Source organism: Abrus precatorius, unplaced genomic scaffold (genome assembly GCF_003935025.1).
Source record: "Abrus precatorius isolate BTA unplaced genomic scaffold, Abrus_2018 Scaffold3, whole genome shotgun sequence".
In the NCBI taxonomy this organism is placed as follows: Eukaryota; Viridiplantae; Streptophyta; class Magnoliopsida; order Fabales; family Fabaceae; genus Abrus; species Abrus precatorius.
The window spans coordinates 7,938,205-7,960,685 of NW_020874373.1; the positions used below are offsets into that span (position 1 = coordinate 7,938,205).

At 31.6% G+C, this 22,481-nt stretch overlaps 2 protein-coding genes and 1 non-coding gene across 6 annotated transcripts; 2 read left to right on the top strand and 1 right to left on the bottom strand.

Annotated features, from left to right (window-relative positions):
- Positions 1 to 2,612: 2,612 nt before the first annotated feature.
- Positions 2,613 to 9,161, bottom strand: LOC113861533 (caffeic acid 3-O-methyltransferase-like). Its single transcript, XM_027494407.1, has 4 exons — positions 8,642 to 9,161; positions 7,808 to 8,118; positions 6,769 to 6,833; positions 2,613 to 3,897 (listed from the first exon to the last, which is right to left on the bottom strand). The coding sequence occupies exons 1-4, from the start codon at positions 9,070 to 9,072 to the stop codon at positions 3,601 to 3,603; spliced, it is 1,104 nt and encodes a 367-aa protein (XP_027350208.1). The 5' UTR covers positions 9,073 to 9,161; the 3' UTR covers positions 2,613 to 3,600.
- A 1,160-nt stretch (positions 9,162 to 10,321) lies between these two features.
- On the top strand, positions 10,322 to 10,393 carry TRNAC-GCA. The gene has a single exon. It is a non-coding gene; the product is annotated as a tRNA-Cys (tRNA).
- A 2,547-nt stretch (positions 10,394 to 12,940) lies between these two features.
- Positions 12,941 to 20,065, top strand: LOC113863481 (protein LHY-like). 4 transcript variants are annotated; one of them, XM_027497076.1, is made up of 8 exons: positions 12,941 to 13,231; positions 13,547 to 13,572; positions 13,800 to 13,991; positions 14,222 to 14,333; positions 14,551 to 14,612; positions 17,489 to 17,713; positions 17,872 to 19,212; positions 19,295 to 19,907. In XM_027497076.1, exons 3-8 carry the CDS (start codon positions 13,953 to 13,955, stop codon positions 19,685 to 19,687), a joined length of 2,172 nt encoding a protein of 723 aa, XP_027352877.1. In that variant the 5' UTR covers positions 12,941 to 13,231; positions 13,547 to 13,572; positions 13,800 to 13,952; the 3' UTR covers positions 19,688 to 19,907. The 4 variants fall into 4 exon arrangements, with proteins under 4 accessions (XP_027352877.1, XP_027352880.1, XP_027352878.1 ...); XM_027497079.1 differs by having other exon boundaries at positions 12,950 to 13,231; positions 14,551 to 14,620; positions 19,295 to 20,065; XM_027497077.1 differs by having other exon boundaries at positions 12,950 to 13,231; positions 13,803 to 13,991; positions 19,295 to 20,064.
- Positions 20,066 to 22,481: the final 2,416 nt, after the last annotated feature.

Here is a 22,481-nt window from a genome sequence, read left to right on the forward strand (position 1 = left end):
GAAAATGCAGCATCTTTTATCTTTCCTTTTTTAGAACATTCTGGAGCACGATTTTCTAGGTTTTCATACAGTTTTACATAGAATAGGGTAAGTAGGGCAATGTCCTTACATCTTGGTAGAAGGATTCTCATGGGAACTTAGATTTTCTTTCCATCTTCTCTTATTTTTGTAATAGAACAGTAACTCTTTCATTTTCCATTTATTGTAAGTTTATCTGCTGAACATGACTCTTATCTTTTCAATATATTTTAGTTTGTTTCTTTTCATTTCCATTATGTCTTATTAAATCTCTTGGGGTTGAGTAAAGATGAACTTATACCTTTACCCATTGCAATGAACTAAGAATTGTATGTGACTCAAGATGGAAGCTTTAATCTAACTTTTTAATTTTGAACTTAATGTTTCGTTGTTCTACGTGAATGGGGTTGATGAAAAGGAGTTCATTGCTGGAAAGTTGTGGACTTGCTTGGACTAGGGTTAAAATGCTTATTATAAATTGTCTAGGAATAAAAATTTATGATAATGTGGTCATATGAGTTTTATCCTTAATGCTGAACGTTTTTTGTTTACCTAAGAGATTAGGAGATTAAAAGTCATTTTAGAACCAATTACCAAGGGATTGAAGTTGGATAATTTAGACAACCTGACCATTAGATTGGCTATATTTTGAGTTACAAGTATATTTTAAGCAAGAGGAAAGAAATAAGAGATTCTAAACTCAACCCATTTATTAATTTTTGCAAAAACCTATTTTCTCTACTTGAGTTATTTACATTCTACAGTCATGTTAATTATTTTCTATATTAAGTTTTACTTTTGTCTATTTATTAATTGTAATTTCAGCACCTTTACTTTCAATTTTACAATTCTGCTGTGTTTAATTTCGTACTACTATATATACCATGTTTTTGGTGACCCAAATAGTAATATTTTTGTAGTTTGATACTTAACACTTATCCCTATAGACGATAATCTTTGTAACTTCAACGATTTGGTGTATTTGTCAAAAAGTTTTATCACTTCCTTTCTCAATTATGCATTATATTTTTTAAAGATATTTTTGAGTTAGATTGTGATAAAAAAAAATTGACATTTTTGTTTCAAAATTGTGTTTATAATCATATAATAATAAAGCTTATGGGTCATGCGATTGAGGTAAAAGACTTGGCCGCTCCAGATTTTGATAATTTTGGAGACTTGTAAGTGCGGATATAGTTGGGAAAAATAGTGAAGAGTTTAAAACTAAATGAAATTAGGATCATGTTACCTGTATTATTGATTATGTGCTGTAATATTAACTATAGAATTCAAATACTTCTCAAACCAACGGTTTATATTTTATGCTAGTTTTGATAAAAAATATTTTCCCTTCACTTATTAAAAGAATAAAGACGACGTTGGAATCACCCAACTACATGCCCTGGTCTATCTATTTGTAGAAGAGTTTTCATGATTATATAATTAGTTATAAATCTAATAAATGAAAGGATACTTGATCATTATAGACACGGATAAAAGAAAAAAAAATAAAATTGAAAAGTGATCTCAACTTTTGAAAAAGTGATCCAATATATATAGAGAGGATGCTAAAATTCACGTGTCAAAACAAAGTTAAAGTTACGCGTGACTAATTCTTTCCTAAAATTTTCATAAGTAGGATAATTTAGAAAATAATATTTTTTAATAAGCAAAGTACACGTAATTATTAACTATTATCTGATTTCATGTTAAATGAATAGTTAGAATAGAATTTAATGATTTTGAAGTAAATTTTTTTAAGGGCAAATCAGTGAATTTTACTCGTCCTCCTTCGTCTCTCTTCTTCCCTCCTCCGTCTCGCTTACTTGTTGTGAAGTAGATAGAACAAAAGAGAACAAAGCTCCTGTCTTTGATTCGACAACAGGCACTTCAATGTCAGCAAAATTGAGTGAAGCCCAGAGAGGGAGAGAGTGGTTACGAGAGAAGAACAAAGTAAGAGCTTTTGGGAGGAAGGGGAAGTTGGAGGAGGAGATGGCGACGAGTGTTGCGGCGACGTCAACGTAACCGTTACAGATCGTCACTGTTTCTGTCTCTTCGTTGCTGGGTTCGGGGGAAGCAGGAGTTTCTATTTGGGTTCACGACAAGGTTGAGGTGCTAAGGGCGAGACGCCGTTGCAAACAAGAGAAGCCATAGATGAGGTTTGAACTCGGGTCGGCTACCCACGAAAATGAGAATTTTGTTTTTTCAATTGTATATGTTGTGTCGTGTGTGTAAATCTGACGTCTTTGAGTTTCAGCTATGCTAACATCAATGCAGATAAACTCAAATCTATGATTCGCCACTGCCATAAGCTTTAGACGTTTGGGTATTGTCTGTGCTTATTCGAGTGTTTTGATGTTAGTGAATTGGGGGTTAAATTGAAACTAAGTGGTCTTGATTTGGTTATCTGCAGGTTCTTGATTCAATATGTGATGAAGGCTTCAAGTAGTGGCTGCAACTTGCAAAGATTTGCGAGCTTCGTGTTTTCACTGTTAACACGAGAGAGGAGACAGAAGGTTGTGTTTCTAACTTGGGGTTTGAGGCAATTTCTCGAGGTTGTAGGAAATTACAATAGATTTTTTTTTTTTTTCTGTCAGAGAATGACAAATGCAGCTGTGGTAGCCATGTCAAAGAACTGCCCTAATCTTTTGGTAGCCATGACAAATGCTTTACTTGCTGTTGTGGAGGATTTCACCGGGGAAGACAGAGGAAGAGGAAGATGATATTAAAATTACTAAAATGTTTTTTTTGGTAAATTTAACCTTTTTTTAACTATTCAATTAAAAAACTTTTTAATCAACAATTCATGATGTATGCAAGCCTTTTTAAAAAACATTTTTCTCTTACAAAAATTTTAGGAAGGACATTAAAATCATCCTAGAGTTGTAACAAACCAAACACACTAAGTGACATTTGTAGAATTAAAATGAAGTTTCATTTTCACCCTCTTCTGTCTTGGTTTAAAATCTGAGTACTTTTAAATAAGAAAATTTAAAAGATTTAGAGCTATTATTTTCTATTTTTAAAAGAGTTTTCAATTTTATATTATATTTAAAAAAGATTAAAAACTCTTTTTAAAAGAAAAATCAAACATATCCTTATTATTTTTTATTGAGTAATGTAACCTTTCATATAAAACACATCTAGTAATTTTTTTTAACCCTTTTTTATATCTTAAATTTGACCAATCTCAATTTAATTTGAATATTAACTTTAAAATATTTACACATTATATCATATTAATAAGCATTTAAATAACATAATTTCATTCAAATAATCCTTTAAAATAAATTTCTCCTTAATTCTAAATATATTTTCTTTCTAATTTGTTTAATCTAACGAAATAAAGTTTTCATTGTTGGCAATGAATGCATGTTTTTTTTTCTCAAGATTAATTTCACTTCACCAATGTTTAACAACATTAATTTTAATATTTTTTTTAAAAGCTTGCATTAGAATCTTGCTAGTTATAAGTTGAAACACGAACGTAATACAAAGTCAAGCGTGTTTAATTATTGATTTTGAAATGCAGAAAACCATAAACATGAAACGCAGAACCAAGTAAGCAGAGTAGGAGATGGTCTACTTGAAGAACTCCATAACCCAGAAGGTGCGAACATAGCATTCATATCTGATTCCACTAAATCCAGCAGAAGTTGCCAATTCCAAGAATTCTTGCTCAGTTCGCTCTTTCCCACCGGGGTTTTGAGTCATCATCAGAACATCAGTTTGGGAAACGGACCTCCAAGAAGTATTAGTCTCTGGTATTATTGGAAGAACTGCCTCCACAAGAATCACTTTCCCATCATCAGGAATGGCATCATAGCAATTCTTCAACAGCTTCAAACAGTGCTCATCACTCCAATCATGAAGTATCCACTGGATAATTTAGTAGTTAAGTATATGTAAATTGTCATGTTCATTATCCAAATCTGTACCCACCTTTGGATAAAACTTATCCAGAAGTGGCCGAGTGTGGATTGGATTTTTGAAACTTATCCAAAATATTTTTGATTTGATTTGAGTCATCAGATTAATATAAATTTAAATATATGAAACTAATGATATTTAATTCAAAATTTAAATTTTATAATTTTAGAATGCATTTGAATGAATAGCTTAATTAAATATTTAATAGTGTTTTATTACATAAAAAAATTGCAACATAAATTTAATCATTAAATTTATTAGAATAAATTAAAAAAAGTATTTTGATCAGTTATATTAAAATATTTATTAAAATGAACTTTAAATTTTTTTTAAAAAATTTATAAATTATTTTCATAAATTTTTGCAAACCTTTTAAACCTTCACCTAAATTTGATAAAACTCAAAATAAGGAATTAAAGACATTTAATTCAAATATTACATTTTATAAACTTACTCCAATCAAATTCAAAATAAATCAAGCATGTATCTATGATTTGTTAGGTTATAGTCCATTTCAATCAATTTATTCCTGTCTTTAAAGTTGATAAGTCCATTTCTTTTTCCCTTCGTCTCTTCCCTTTGCCCCCATTAAATTATTATTAATATCTCACACCATTTTGTTTCTTTTTTTTTACCTGTTTCTTTTTAATTTGCTTCATTCGTTTTTATCCTGATAGATTTTTCCCTCTGTTATTCTACTACCCCCTAGAACTGCCACGCACTATGTTTCATAATACCTCTATCATTAAAACAATATTTTGAGTTTTTTTTTTATAACTTTTATCTCAACATGTGGAGCTAAGTATTAAAAAATCCTTTAATATTATTTTTATTTATAATTTATGACTAAATTTTAAATATTTTTTATATTAATATGCAATTTAAGTCTTGTGTCTCATTTTTTTAAAACAATCTTTAGTTTTTTTTTCTTAATTTTATTTTTTAATATTTTTTAAACCATTAAACCAAAACATTTAAACAAAAGCCTTGTTTCATTTTGACTTAACTACCCAAAATATTTAAACTCAAATCAAACTAATATAGTCAATTTAAACACAATCTATTTTCACTCTATCAGCTAGTTCGGTTCAAAGGAGGAACCTGAGGGAGAAAAAAATTACAGAATATATATATATATATAATTGAGGAGAGGAAAAAAAAGAAGAAAAATGTGATGAACTTCATGGGATAGAATTCTTCCTCCCAAAGCAGGGGTAGGTATAAATGAAGGAAAGGAAGAATAAAGAATTGATTTTTTTAAATATAAATATTATAATAAAGTTAGATTTTTTAAGTCAAATTAAATTTAATGTTACTTATTTATTTATACTTAAACAAAAATATTATTTTATGCATTTAAATAACATATTTTAAATGTTATTTTTATTTTTCAATCTTTAAGTTACTTTGTTATTCTTTTAATATCTTCTTTCTCTTAGCTTTTATTTGTTTATCTTCTCTTTTTTCTATTTATTTATTACTTTTTATCACTTTTATTTCTCTTTAGTTTTTTTTCTTATCTCTTTTTTATCTACCCATTTAAAACTCAAAATTTAAATATCAATCAATATTGTTTTTCGTTCTTGTTTTATCTTTTATTCAAAGACAATGTACATGTGTAATAATAATAATACTCTGTTGGATTCTTTTTATACAAAACAAAATAAATAATTTACTAAAATAAAAAATTAATTAAATTAAATATTTTTTATAAATATAAATTTATTTAAAAAAAACTCATGCAATACATCTTAAATTTATTTTATATTTCTTCTAAATTAAAAATTATTTATTTTGTTTCTTATAAAAATTGAGCGGAGTAATAATAAAAAGACAGTGTACATGCTATGCGACTTCAAAGCACCATTGCGGGGGTGTGCCCAAAAGTTACAATTGTGGGTTCAGTTAACGATGCTGCTTACGGTATCGAGGAGTGGTTGCAATTGTCAAGGGGACACAATTACTACAATATTTTGACGTTATTTTCAATTAATTATTTTTCTCCTTAGTTATAGAATAACCAATTAATAAAAAAAAATATATAAAAGAGACATTTCATTTCTTAATTAATATTTTTTCTCTATTTTATTATTTTTAGTTGAGAAATAAAGGGCATGAATAAAAAAATACAAATTATTTCATTCTCTTTTGTGTGCGCCAAAAAAAAAAAATTTTCACAAGATCTCGAGCGGGCAAATTCTCACCCTAACTATAGTGGAATAATATATGATTTTTTAATTAAAATTAAAAACAGATTTTGGTATGTTTATCTTTAGTTTTTAGAAAGCGTTTTTTCAATAAAAAAAATAGTAATTATGTAAGAAAATTGATGATTTTTTTATATTTAAAGTTAAAATAAATTTTAAAAAGTAATTTTATAAATCAAGAGACATTTTATAAATAATCATCACTGTTAATTTTAAATTAATAAATAATGAAGTTGGTAATTTATTTTTTTTAAAAAGAATATTTTAATTTATAATATAATAAAAGAATTATAAAGAGAGAGTATAGTAATTTTCTCAATTATCAAATACCATTTTAAAAAACTGTTTGAGATAATATCACTTCTTTTTTATAAGATGATAGTGCCCTTTGTCTTTTAAACTTACAGTTCGTTTAATATAAAATCAATAAATAATATATTTTTGGTTATAAATTATAATATTTAATATTATTAATATATTAAATGTTATGATATTTTAATAATAATTTATTATATATCTTTAAATTAAAATTTAAGCTTTAGTGAGTAAATTTGTTTCCCTACCACCCATCCCGCACTCAGCCCCCCAAATATATCTTTAAATTAAAAGTTACCTTCAGAAAGATGGCATCTCCTTTTGGTACACTTTCAAACATATCTCCACGAACGTGCTCCACTCCTGCATCATTAGCGACCTTTTACTTCTCTTTCTTTAAAAATAAAGGTAGCTTTTACTTTTGAAATGAAATGTTGACAACAATAAACAAAGAATGAAATAAACTTTTGAAACTGAACATGCTTTAGTAACAATGCAAAGCTGACTGTTAGCTTTTATTATTGGAATTGAACTTGCTTATCAATAAAGTAGACAGAAGGCATTTACTTTTTTTTTTATTACTCTATGTTTTTATGTCGTTTTTAAATTTATATTTATTTATTATTTTTTAAAGTTTAAGATAATATTAAATGTTTTTATTAATTATATCATTAACTTAAAATAAATAATTATTTTACACACTTTCCTGAAATTAAGTAATAAATATTGAAAAGTTCAAAGATAAAATGAGACTCCAGTGTTTTATCTGTCCTCATGTTAATTAATAAAATTGACTTCATTTCTAATATTGAAAATTTGTCATAGACTAAATAATCTGAATTTAAAATTGAAAGAGCTAGCCGGTGCAGAAAAGTAATACAGTATACACGAATTTTCCTCACCGGGAGAAGGTGACATATGGAGAGAGAAGGAATGCCAATTGTGAAAATCCATATTAGTCAAAGAAAGAGACAGAACTAAACGGTGGTGATTGATAACAAACAATAAGAATCATGAAGTAACGAGGATAGAAAAATTCAAGACTGAAAATATTAAGAATAATAAATAAATAAACAAAAATAAAACATTATAATAAAAAATATTAAATCTATTTCTTAAGTTTTATATTAAAATTTTAAAATGACAGATAGAAAAGAAAAAAAATAATCATGAATTATACAAAATAATCCAAGATTCATTTCATATTTAATGAAATCTATATATTATTTATTGTAAATTTTGATTAATAATAAACAGGTGTTTGAAAAACAAAAAAGTATAACGTTCCTCTTTCTCAAATTTCCACAGGCAAGGATTAGAAGGTATAAAGATCGTACCAGGATAGGAAGGGGCATGTTCTATGACATGAGGCAGGTCGAAATTGATACCCTGGATATGAGGGTATTTGGAAATGATCATGTTGATGTTGATCCCAAGACCACCGCCAACATCCACAAGCCTTTTTATATCCCCAAAACCTTTGTAGCATTCCAGAACCTTCTTCATCACTAGAGTGGTGTTACCGACCATTGCTGCATTAAAAACTTGATTGAACCTTGAGTCCAAGTTTGGATACTCAAAAGCATGAGTGCCATGAACCCTGTTGAATGGAATACCCCCTTCCTTAATTGCATCTTTCAGCGCGGACCTACAAATGAATATTCCGTTAATTTACTCCAGTAAACGAAGAAACTACAATTCTCATAATGATAAACAATTTTCTCCCAAATATCCCATATTTTCTAAAATTTCAGAATAAGCTCTAGAAATAGCATGTGTATACTGGCCACTACACAACACTGACAACAGGACCGGCTGGAATTAGAAAATCGTCACTAGATCGCCCTAGCCTATTAAAATCTTCTTAACTCCTGTCCTGTCTTTAGTTAAAGTAAACTTCACCTTTGTAATAAATTCTTAAATAAGCTTTTGTTTCTATTTTTGGATAACAAATGTAGTGTAGACACAGATAATGCTCCTTACCCAAAAAAAAAAAGGAGATAAAATCTAAAACTAGAGAGGTTCTCCATGTCTAAAGTGGATTTTGGTAGAATTTTAAATATAAATATGCATGATTGTTGCGCATGGATCTTTAAATTGAGGAGCTAGCTGGAGTGGATCTGATTGATGGGAAAGAAGAATAATAATAAATAGAGAGGATGGAGATAGACCAGCTTTGGAGGAAGACTTGATCTTGAATCAAAGCCATCAAGGGGGTCAAGGAAACTCCATCGGAGTTGCGAGCAAAGAACTTGGCTACCGGAGTGATGGTGTAGAGTCTGAGAAAGGATCCAATGTTTTGGTGGTCGGGAATGAGGGAACAGATGAGAATGGAGTGAGAGGTAAGAAGGGCGAGGATACGATCTAGCATTGAGGGAGCTTGTGGGTTTTCGCACGAAAGCTGTGACGCAATATCCTTTGCTGATAGCTTAGCATCAGCACCCGCTTTTTGCAATACGTCAAATACTCCCAACTCACTCGCGGATTGAAGTGCCATGGGAAGCACTACGGAGCTTCCAAGCTGTGAAGCATACGCGAAGCTTTCTTCATCTTCTAAATCTGCTGCTGCTACTGCTAATTTCGAATTCGGAACGCTCGCCATCTTCCACTCTCTCCAATCACTCACTTACTCCCTGCTTCTTCGTCCGCTTTTCTTTTTAGCCTTTTCCGTTATATTCCTATCAAACCACGCAATCAATCCCCTTCTTAATTTATTAGACGACTTAGAATTTGACTTTTATTCCAAAATCACAAGAATATTAGAGTTAATATTAAAACCATAAATATCGCACAAAAAAATTTAATTATAAAAAACTACTATGTAAAATATTATGTCTTCAATCAATAGGTATAAATTTTGATTCGATATTTTAATTTCATATAATCTTGACTGAATAACGTTAAAATTAAAAGTAATTATTAATTTAGGAATTTAATTAAAATTTTACAGACTATTTTATTATTCATTAATAATTAATTGTTATAGTATAATTTTTTTAAAAAAAATTTGTACTAATTAATTTAAAAATTATATTTGTCTTGTATTTTAATTAGTTGATAATAGGACTTTTTTAATGTTGCCTATATAAATTAAGTCTATAAATATCGAAAAAAAAAAACAAAAACGAGACTGCTGGTTAAAAGATGATCATCATAGCGAATAAAACTTAAGATGTGGAATGCTGAATTGCCTGATTTTCATTTTTCTATCAATAATAAAAATAACAGATAGATTGTGAGATGTGCAAAATAAGAAACCGTCAAGTTAAAATTTGTTTATGTGTATAATTAAAAATAACGTATATTTGACACTCAACATTCAACAATTAATTACATAGGTGTTAAATAAATAACTCGGATAAGTTTTCAACTGAATGAAAAAATTATTAATATATTTTAAATCATTAAAATATGTTAAAAAATAATATATTCATAACTTATTTAGTAAAAATACAATTAAATTATTTAAAATATGTTTTTTTTATAAAATAAATTTTAATATTGGTATGTATTTAATGTTGTAGAGTCTAAGATTCATCTTTTAAAAAATTATCACCAATTAATAAACTGTCACTTTAAATTATTTAATATAATAATTATAAAATATTATGGATAGTTAATCGTTGATGCTAATATTGGTACGTCAATCTAACTTATTTATTACTTTTAATTTTATAACTAAATTAATTAATTAAAATTTTGTATGAATAAACTAAATCACTAATAAATAGAATTGTCACATCCAATAGCAGAGCAGATGAATAGGTCACCGATTCGAACATGGTAGGGCCCTTTGAATATGCTACATATAGATATATACAGAATACAGTAAGCGCGTTTGTCATATCAACGGGTCCATAGCTCAGTGGTAGAGCATTTGACTGCAGATCAAGAGGTCACCGGTTCGAACCCGGTTGGGCCCTCTTGTGTTTTTGTTCTACTATTGGGCCCTTAAAATTTTAATTTTTGCTTACTATTCTTGGGAAAGTTCCTGGCGCCGCCCCTACAGTTGTAAAGTAATTGCAAACGGAGCAGTTCACTGTTTAGGCATTGAAATTGTTATATTATATGTTGATAAAAAGATGACTTATATATCACTCACTCTGAAAAAAGATAAGCATGGATTGTTTGGACCAAAACTGTGACAGTCATCCAAGTACTTCCTCTGGCTCAAAATATATTAATGGGCTCGCAACTCCCAAAGAACCAAAGAAAAGGAAGAAATTTTATTTGTTTTAAGGATTGACTTATATTATTGTGAATCATACCTATTCTTATGTCAATAACTTTATATTTCTAACCTTTTCCACCTTCACTTTTCTTCCGTGCTCATTAGTAATATTTGAGTAGGACTAACAAATCGTAATCTAAGAAAAATCAAATAGTGGTAAGTTTTACTTCGGAAAGAAAAGGTCATTAACTATCAGTCTTTGAGCTGGTGGTCGATAATTGACAACCAGAAACTGTAACGTACAAACTGTTCAACACTCTCACAGTTGGGTGTTGCACATAGAATGGTCATGAATGAACATACTAGTAATTAACCAAAAATGCGGGGAAGTTCGACTATTTTATAATTTGCTGAAAATTTCGTACCATCATCTTTATACTACATGGTGGAAAATCAAATAGAATATCATAAGTATCTTCAAACAAATCTATCGTGAACTGAACTTGGCGGCTGGGAATGAAGAAGCAAGAGTTTTTTTTTTTTTTGCCATTTTAAGGTTAATTTTAAAACAAAATACTAAAATAGGGCTTCATGTAAACATATTTTCGATTTAGAGTGGGCGGGTGACGACAGTGTCGTCCCATTATTAGACAACACTAATGAGATGTTGACACGTGTTGTTCAATGATGTCACGTTCTATCTTAATCATCCTTTTTTCTCCTTCAAAAATTATACCCTCATTTCTTTCATATATTCTACCATTTGAATATAATATAACAACAATTTCATTCATCCTGCATTACAAATAAGCCAAATTTATAATATAATAAAATTATATTTAAAAATTTATTTGTAATTACAAATATTTAATTTTTTAACACTTAAAATATTATCCAAACATAAAATAAATATTATTATTCAAAATATAAATTCTTAATAACCAATAAACAAAATTATATATTTATAATGCTTAAAAAAATCTAACCTTATTATTGTTCTTCTTGCAATTTCTTCTCTAGCCTATCTAGTTACAATGTCTTCTCCAGCAGCTTATTCGTTCTTCAGCTTCACGGTAAAAATGTAAAAGTTTCATATTTATACACATTTGAAGTTGGATAAAAGAATGTATCAAAATTTTTATCCACCGGTCACATTAAAATCGAGTATCGTGGGCCGGCACTGGAGTCGTCTTTGTTGTAGACGCTACTAAAACCGTCCAAAAATAGACGACACAACTTCATTAAGCGACACGTGTCAATATCTCATAAGTGAGACGACACTGTCATGAGTGTCGGCTACTGGTAGGACGAAACTCTCACAGTTCGTCACGTCATCATATGTATCATCTCTGATCTAGACAATTCTCTTGCCACATCACCTCTTAATCCCAGACTGAGAATATGTTTACATGAAGTCCTGTTTTGGTAAATTTTTAACCCTAAAAGGACAAAAAAGCCAAGAAGCAACTGGCCAAGGATCTCTCGGACAATACTTTGATTATTATCATCCAAAATCGGAAAACAAAACCTAACACACTTTTCCTGCCTACCCCCTTAAGTGGCCATACGGCAGCTCCAATACCACAAAAATGCAAAACCAAATCTTGTTCCAGAAAGAAAAGATAAACAAATTACTATATTCACTATATCTTAATATTTTCAAAAACTTTTTCACATTTGTGCATTAAGTGATATCGACGAATGAAGTAAAATGTCGTGTTTTTATACTTTTTAAATTTAAACTGAATAACATATACTTTAACCCCAGAAACAATAAAATATACTGTTAAATTTGGGAAGTGTAATTATCATGTGTAACATAAAGTTTAGAAAAAGAAAAAGACCAGTTCATGAATCGGACGAGTGTCACAGCGAACGTGCTGGTGTCCATTGATCCCATCCAACGTACAAGAACTGACCATGAAGAAAGCGCCACGTAGCGGTCTCTGAAAAGCGAGGTGCCACGTTGGCGGAAAATACGTACGGCGGTAACCGGATGAAGCTGTTGCCGTTGCCACGCAACTGAAGGGGTCCCCATGTGACAGCTGGCAACGCTTTTAGGGACTGGAAACCACAGCGTGGATTTGTGGTTGAGATTTCAGTTCAAGAGAAAAGGTCGCAAAAAATAATAATAATAAAATTGAATAAAAGAGCAAAAAAATAATAAGAAAAGTGCAAGTGTGTGCGTTAGCACCACCAGCCACTAAATTGATGCCACTTGTCGCGATCTTTCGCAGTTTTACTCTTCCACCCTTTCGCAGCCTCAAATTAAAACGACCCCTTCATTTTAAACCCCCCCCCCAAAAAAAAAAAAAGTTTGAGAAATTGTAGTGGCTGAGATTGCTTCAGTTCGGTGTGGATGTTTCTGGTTCGTTGTAGTTGAGGTCGTTCCGTCATTCTTCTTCTTCTTCTGTTTCTGCTGCTACCACTGCTTCTTCTTTTCTCTTCCAGTTTGATTCTTCTTCCGATCCCAAGACTCTAATTCGCCATTGCCGCAAATGAGTCCTCCGGCGAGCGTCCGGTGAATTCCGTTGCTTTTCATGAATGATCGCACCTGCAACCCTCTTCTTCACCATGATTTTATTTCGAGGTACTTTTCGTGTCCTTTTCTTAAAATTTAGTTTCCCCTCCTTTTTTGTTTGGTTCCCGAGAAAATTTAATCGTTGGAAACTGCAAAACGTATAGTTCTGCATATTTTGGTTTCTCACTCTGCAGCAAATAACTTTCCGGATTTGAATGAGTTAAACTCTGCTTGCTCTGCCTCTGTGATTAATTTTTCTCGGCAACCAAATAGAAGAATGGAAATTGCTGTGTATTTGTTTATGGTAACGTGAAATTAGAAAATAAAACGTGAAAGTAAGAAGTGATGTGATGTACTAATTGTAGCTGTTTCCGCGTTTGAAAGGTTTTGGCGCCGTGGAGTTCGTTTTGGTGAGGATTCTGATTAAAGAGTTTTCTTTTATTCTTTCGGAGAAGCGTCTCTCTCTCTCTCTGTTGCGGTGGATTCTTAAAATTTATTAAATCTTTTTTATTTGTCATTTGTTATCATCTCGATTATTTTGCGCGTGACTTGAGAATGAATGCTTATAGTTATAACTGTTGATACCAAACAGAGACGGATCTCTACCTATTGTTCTTGCTTTTTGTTTGTTTTGCAGTAGCATCACCTAATCATCAGCTTCTGCTTACTTTATCCACAACGGCTTTAATAGTTGCTGTGCTCCATGTCACAAAAAACGAAAGGAGATATTCCTTCTACCCACTCCTTGTGAGAGAAGATTTGAAGCAGCGCTAGCTGCACACGTCCTCCAATGGACGCCTACTCCTCCGGAGAAGAAGTCGTTGTTAAGGTCAGATTATTGGGGGAGATTGAAAGGAAATAAGTCCGTTTGTTTAAAATTTAACAGAATTGATTTTGAATTGTTAAACGTAATTGGGATGTGTGTTCGAATTAATCTGAACCATATGTTTGTATTAGAGCTTGTGCACAGTGTGAGGAATTGATTTTAAAATTAAAACAAACACAGCCTAATTAATTTTAATATTCATCATCATCGGAGCGGCTAATTCTCAATTGCAGACTAGAAAACCATATACAATCACAAAGCAAAGAGAACGATGGACAGAGGAGGAACATAATAGATTTCTTGAAGCCCTGAAGCTATACGGGCGAGCATGGCAGCGCATAGAAGGCAATATTTTGCTACCAATTAATACCTTAATATATTTTCTTATCTTCATATCTTTAGATGCATAAATGCATTGTGGATTTCCAAATAATCTTGATATTCAATATACTCATAAATATCCTATTAGGAAATGACGAAGACTGCTGTCTCCACTTGATCACATCTGAATATAGGACTGCTCTTTTTTCTCACACCCCGGCCTTTTACTTTCTCTGTGCAGAGCATATTGGAACAAAGACTGCCGTGCAAATCAGAAGCCATGCACAGAAATTCTTTTCAAAGGTCAATCGGTACCTTCTCACCTTGGATTATATGTAGAAAGTTTTGGTCCTAGAATTTGAATTTATACTTCATTTTGACCTTCTCTTGATTTATTAATTAGTTTATATTTTTTTTATTCACTTTGGTCGATAAAACTCCCATTCAATGGGCACAAAATAGTTCTGCATCTGAACTGCTGAATTTCAAATTATATTGGGATTTGGGTTCTTGAATAAAAAATAGAAAAAAAAAGGTTAACAAAATGATGAAATTCAAAGGTGGTGGAAACCATAGTGCTTCTTCTATATTAAAAGGAAATTAAATTAATATTTTGTTGGGAAAATTGTCTGAACTCGATAAGGGGGGTTGTCTTGCTGGTTTTAAATAATGATTGATGCATGACGATACATCAAATAATGGATTAAGAAAGTTAAATTAATTTATGGAGGGAATTGAAATCCAGCACCATGAGCACACGGAGAAAAATGTAGAGAGACATGGTAACAAAAAAACATCTGTAGAGATGATTATAATGTTTTGTAATAACGTTGGGCAGGGGTTGTCTAATTTGTTTTATATATATATATATATATATATATATATATATATATATATATATATATATATATATATATATATGTTTTCTTACCAATAATTGTAGAAGCGTCACTTCATATTCAATATTTCCTTTCAATTTGTTGAAAACAAAAAACAAAACGAAACAAGCTCACATTTTGTAACTATTAACGAGAACAGATAAACTGAAAATGAAAATAAAAAATTTCCTAAAGGAAAACCCACCCAATCTGTACATCACTACGTATTATGGTTTTTGCCTTGCTTGGGAGGCTCCTTTAGAAATCTCAAGGAGTGTCTCTTGGAGAAGATATGAACTGACTGACCACAGGTATAGAGAAAGCTGACTCTAAGATAGCGTTTACTAACCGGCTTCTTTCATTCCTCTTGAAAAAATCACCATAATCTGCTGAAAGTTTCACATAAGGAATCATTTAGGTGTCCACTGGTTGGCTCCTATAATTCCTGTTAATTTAAGGATAAGCAAATCATATATACGCTTTCTTCGAAAATAAATATACGCTTTTTGTTTCTTGCCCCATGCTATATTAATATACAAAAAATGCTTCAAAATACCCAGATCATTAGAATCGAATGCATCTAAAGAAAAGAAGTTTCATGACTGGCTTCTAAATTAACAATGATTTTCAAAAAGGGACTTAATGATTACCAGAGTTTCATGTAGAATCGAATGCATCTAAAGAAAAGAAGTTTCATGAATGGCTTCTACAGTAACAATGATTTTCAAAAAGGGACTTAATGATTAACAGAGTTTCATGTAGAAGTGATTCAGGAACCTTCTATTGGTTTTAAAGGACTTTAGATTCTTAAGTAAAAGGGTTTGAGCATTGATTTGTAATTAGTAAAGTTGATCCTTTAAACCCACAAGGGTTGTTGGAATTGCAGTACTTTGGTGCTAGCATGTCAGATGATTCAGTTATGTAGTATGTATATACAGACTAAATGCAAGTAAATTGTTTTGGAGATTTAGGCATCCTATAAAAAAGAAAATAAAGTTAATAATTTAATTCCTGTAATAAATGAGTTCGCAGAACTGTTCGCGAGCTACAACGACATCAATATGATCATTAATACAAGATAAACAGTACAAAGACGAGAAATGGAACTGTTTCATAAGCATTAACAGAACTCTAATTTAAATTTTCAATGGTTCCTATGTAATATGTATATGTTTATTCACAACACAATACATACGGTTCGAGCTCTGCCTTGTGATAAATAATATAACAAAAATGTTATGTAAGCAAAAGCTTATAGGTACCTGTATTAAGACAATAATTGACTAGACTGAACCACTGGTAGAGTGAGGCTCTTACTCAGTTTATACAACCTTTAATAAAACCCTTACTAATAGCTTTTTGGGACTGAGTTTTCACGCTGAACCCTTTTTATTGGTGTCTATATTGAAAAGTTAAGGTGGTTCACTGCTTCGATGGAGTACACAAGTGCAACCAAGACATGTAAACAAAAATGGATTTTAAAAAAGATAAAAGTGATAAAAGACAAGGCGGGCTGGTTTGGTCAAGTAGTCAATTTGATTGCTTGGTCAAGCCAGTCCCCCTTTTTTCAGTTCAACTGCGCTAATGTTTGTGCCATTTTTGTCAGATATAGAGTAGAACTGCACGTCAAAGCAATGACAAGTTGGCAAAATACCTTTTCTTGATTTTATAGCCTCCTTTTTTGTAAGCTTGTAGGTTTGAGAAATGAGCTATATTATCCATGTAACAGTTTTGTACAACATTCTTTATAATACCTTTTCTGAAATGTTTATTCTCAAGTCAACAGTAGTGGCTTCTGCAAATTACGTCCGGTCATATTATTCTGATAACATGTAATTATGCTCTGCTGGGTACTGTTATTAATTGACCTGTCCTTATCCCTATAAACTACTACCGTGACTGTACTTTCTGGCTTGGATGACTTGAGCAGTTCGTTCACTCAATAACTCGAGGATCGGAATCCTGATGCCAATATTTTCCCACACAATTATAGTCTGCAATGAATCAAGAAAAATGTATATCTTTTCCATAAACTACAATCACTTTCCTCCAGCTTTTCAACCTCGTTTAGATAATGTTTTACACCTATAGGTATTTGAAGGTAGTACTTGATTGAAAACCGTGTTAATCGTTGATTATGCTTTATACGATGCATTGAAATGTTAGTGTTAGAGCTATTACAATTTTAAAATTAGTATTTTGAAAAGTCCATACAAGAATTAATGCTCCAATTAGTGTTTTTTAAGTAGATTTTGGTGAAACTTCCCCCTGCTGAGAGTGCTGTAAAATTTTTACTTTCAGTTGGAGAAAGAAGCTCTTGTAAAGGGTGTTCCAATTGGACAAGCTCTTGACATAGACATCCCCCCTCCACGACCAAAAAGAAAACCGAGCAATCCTTATCCCCGTAAGACCAGTATTGGTACCTCAATATTACATAGTGGAGCAAAGCATGGAAAGTCTCTCATTTCAGTTGCATCTTCATTTGGTAAACAAGCACTGGACTTGGAGAAAGAACCATTTCCAGAGGTTAATATTTTTTTTTATACTTCCCTTGTCATTCGAATCTTCTGTGTTTTCTTTTTCAATTTCAGTTGTTCCTTTAAAAGCATGATGTCAACAAAAGTCATACAACTGTTAAACAAAATATGCACGAAAGCTGCTAAAAAATATTTACTATCTTCCAGGAGGCAGCCTGTTTATCTGTATCTTCGGCAAACAAGAACTCAATGTCAGTGCCGCTGAGAAATTTATGTGCCTTAAGGGAGTTTATACCTTCAGAGAAAGATGTAACTCGAGATGAAACAAATGATTTTTTTGTGACTACTGAGCTTGAAAATCAGAAGTCGGAGACAGATGGTGGCAAGCACGCACAACAAAACAATGGCAGTTTTGAAGTCTCCGAGTTGGAGAACTCTGGTGCGTCCAAATTGGTGCAATCTGAGAAAAAAGATGGTCTTAATTGTGCGTTAACACTAGATGGAATGCAAGGCAGTCAGAATTTCCCAAGACATGTCCCTGTGCACGTAGTTGATGGGAACCTTGGAGCTAGTACTCAAAATCCATCCCAAAATATGTTGTTTCGAGACTCCATATTTCAGCCAATAGGAGGGGTAAATGGACAACCAAATCTTGTCACCAATTCTGCTACAGAAAACACAACTGAAAGTCAAAATAACACAGCACGATCCTCAATTCATCAATCATTTCCTCCTTGTCCTCCCTATACACAACATAATCAGGATGATTTCCAATCATTTCTTCACATGTCCTCCACATTTTCAAGTCTTATTGTCTCTACCACGCTGCAAAACCCTGCAGCTCATGCTGCAGCAAGTTTAGCTGCTACATTTTGGCCTTATGCAAATGCAGAAACTTCGGCAGACTCTTCCGTGTGTTCTAAAGGTTTTCCATCTGGTCAAATTGGCTCATCTCCAAGTGTGGCAACTATTGCAGCTGCTACAGTATCTGCTGCAACTGCATGGTGGGCTGCCCATGGACTGCTTCCTTTGTATGCTCCACTCCATGCAGCTTTTGCCTGTCCTCCTGCATCAGCAGTTACAGTTCCATCACCGAATATTGGTGAATCACCACAAAAAACAGAGCAAGGAGAAATTACACTACAAAACCCTCCCCTGCAAGATCAGGTACTGGATCCAGAACACTCAGAAGCTCTGCAAGCTCAACATTCAGCTTCTAAGTCACCAGTTGTTTCTTCATCGGAATCTGAGGAGATTGGGGATGTCAATTCAAATACTATATCAAAGGCTGATAATCATGAGATAAACCAAGAAATTTCCGAGCACCCTGATTCTAACAAAATGAAGGGAAGGAAACAGGTTGATCGTTCCTCATGTGGTTCCAACACAGCCTCCAGCAGTGAAGAGACTGAGGTACTAGAGAAGGATGAGAAAGAAAAGGAAGAGTTAAAGACAGCTGATGCAAACCATTTAGCTAATGAGCCTAGTAATCGTCGTAGTAGATGCATTAGCAACCTTACTGATTCTTGGAAGGAGGTCTCTGAAGAGGTATCACACTATATCTTACGATCAGATTTTAATATAATGTATCCATGCATTGCTTCTTTCCTTATGCCGCTGTTTTTTTCAGGGGCGACTCGCCTTTCAGGCCCTATTCTCCAGGGAGGTGTTGCCTCAAAGCTTTTCACCTCCGCATGATTTGAAAAATAATGATAATCAGACGGACAACATCAAGGATAACAAACAAAGCACAGACTACAAAGATGAAGATCTTGACAGCAAGAAATGCAGTTCTAATTGTGCAGGGGTGCAGAAAAACCTGCCATTTGTGGAAAATAACAAAGAGGTGGAGGGACTGCTAACCTTAGGTCTTGGACAAGGAAAGCTAAAGACTCATCGAACAGGGTTTAAACCTTACAAAAGATGTTCGGTAGAGGCAAATGACAACAGGATCGGAATGGCCTGCAACGAAGAAGAGAAAGGTCCAAAGAGAATACGCTTGGATAGGGAGGCTTCAACTTGACGCTTGATATATGCATGCAACATCACACAAAGAAAATCTCTAGGTTTGCATATATCATTTCTATGTCCTCTTGTTCAATGTCTATATTGCTTATTTTCTAATTCTGCAGCTCACGAAACTTGTCGTGTAGGTGTGTGTACCATATTAAATTACTACATACGCTCTTTTACACTCTTGGACCGATGTTACTGCAATTAAAAACTCCGTTAAAATAGACTTAGATAAGAAACATTAAGTACTGTTTGAGCATTGAACACTTAAGCAATTTATGATCCTTCATTCAGTCACTTCCTTTTCGATTTTTTTTAGTTGTGTGACATCTGTAGTGACCTATTTTCCTCTATTGCAAAATCTGCTCAGATTGAACAAAAATTTCTTCAACAAGATTTGCTCGTATGGTTTTTCTTGAAAGTGTTTCATTACACACATGATTCTCAAATTTGATTTTTCTTTTTTACTTTATGATGGATAATATTGGTTTCCCTCATTATCCGTATCGTTTGAAGAATTTTCCTTTGCATTAAACTCTACTTTTATTATAAGATTTGAGAGAGAATTAGTCAATAATTCAAAAATTACTCACCCAATTTTAAATGATTTTTCTAACTAGTTGGACATTGTAAATGATTTGATTTGATTTGATGTATCACATAATGAAACTATCACCGTTTTATTAAAAATTAGTAATTCAAAAATAATTCTCCCAATTTTGTTTGTTATATCCTAAGCATTTTATAGATTACAAACTTGTAGAAATAGAGCCAACAGGTTAAGCTCACTGAAAGCACGTGGATAATGTCTCTCTGGATCTGTGCAAGTGGAAATCTTCCAATGATGCAAAATGAGGATTAACTGAATAGCAGCAAAGTGGGGTTTAGGAATTGGCAGAAAAAAAGGACATGCGGCGAGCAATGCAAGAAATGTTCTGAGCGAAAGACCTTATAGATAGCACCTAATGAACCTTAACTCTTAGATTTGTTTGACGAATGAGCACCACGATACAACAGTTGAAGTCGAGTAATCAGAATGGAGCTCTTTTAAAGTTGTAGTTCAGAGAATGCCTAAGTTTTATAATAATATCATTTAATTAAAATCCATTGATACACTATAATCATCACAAGTTATTATTTTAATGGTTTATCAAAAAATTATTATTTTAATGGGAATTATTATTTTTAAAATTATTTTAAAAGTCATATTTACTACATAATTTAATTGATTGATAATATAACTTTTTTTTATACGAACAGCGCATCAAAATTAGTAAATATATCTAATAAGAAATTTATTGTTTTGTACGTAGCTAGAATTCTCTATATTTCCTTGAAAAATAAAGAAATTGAATGTTAAAAGCAAGCCAAGTGAAGCTCATGACCAAGTGTTAAACAAGATACATAGCATATTATATGGGAAGTTTGGTGCCATTTGGTTATCATTGTGTTCGAGAGAGGTGTGTGTTCATCTTCAAAACGGTGAGGAAGTATAAAACAAAAGAACCTATCCCTCTACTTTCTCTATTTTATTATTTTATACTCTGAATAAGTAGTACATGGTTGAGTTCTCTATGACATTTAAAGAAGAAAACAGAAACATATATCTTTTGCTTTTCGATTATTGATGAACAGAAGAACACATACAGCTATTAAATTTAAACCATTTTACTTATACTTTTGAGAGGATTACTATTAGATAAAACTTATTGCATCATGTTCAAGTTTGTTTGTAGGTATCAACAAAATAACCACATAACACAATATAATAATGCCTTTAAATATGACGAATTAATAATTATAACAAATATTTTTAATGATAAAAGAAATTTAACTTGGAAAATTTAAATTTCCAGGAAATTTCTTTATTTAAAGATAAAAATTAATAATAATATCAGTAATATTTTAATTATTAGTTATTATGGACCAATTCCGATATTGTCGACCTTTTCAACAAGTTTGAAGGTGGCCCAAAATTAAATTCGGCTGTCAGTTTGGGCTTAAATGTATATAATTCGGTGACCCGCGATCATGTACAATTTTATATTTATACAAAATATTTATATATACGTGCTTAATTAACTGCACAAAATAAATTTGAGCTATATGCGTAATTATTCATAAATACGATATCAATATTATTTTTTCATTCTAATGTGATAAGCATTTTAATATAAATACAGGAGTTGTGGAAATGGCCATAAGGAAGATGGAGGAGTGTGAGAGAACGAAGAAATAGCTACAGAATAAGAATGTAAAACCCAACCGATAAATTTTCAATCAGAAAGCCTAATCAATTCTTATACACTACCCCTATATAATAATTTTGAGTGCTCTTTTTCTTAGAGTGACTTACAATTTTAAATCATAATACTACAACTTTAATTTTAAATATGATGATTACCAATCCTATTCATAATAAATTATAAAATAAACAAAATTTGGCAAAAAATAAAGATTAAATATATTTCCAAAATATCAAAATAAGCAATTTAAATATTTGTATTTTTATAATCCATGTGCACGAAAAAATATTAATACTAAAGAATAATATAATTAAAATTTCTTAAAACACACATGCAAGACAAAAGTAACGCAATATCTTAATCTGAAACCTAGTACTGAGTTTCGACTAATACTAGAATAGCTGAATCATTACTAATAAGTTTAACTGAGTGCATCTATAAACCGACAAAACTTACCCAATGCTTATTTTATTTATTTACAAGATTTAAAGTTGAAATTTTGCTTATTTTACCTATTTATTTGCAATATTTAAAGTTGAAATTTAACCATGACGTGGG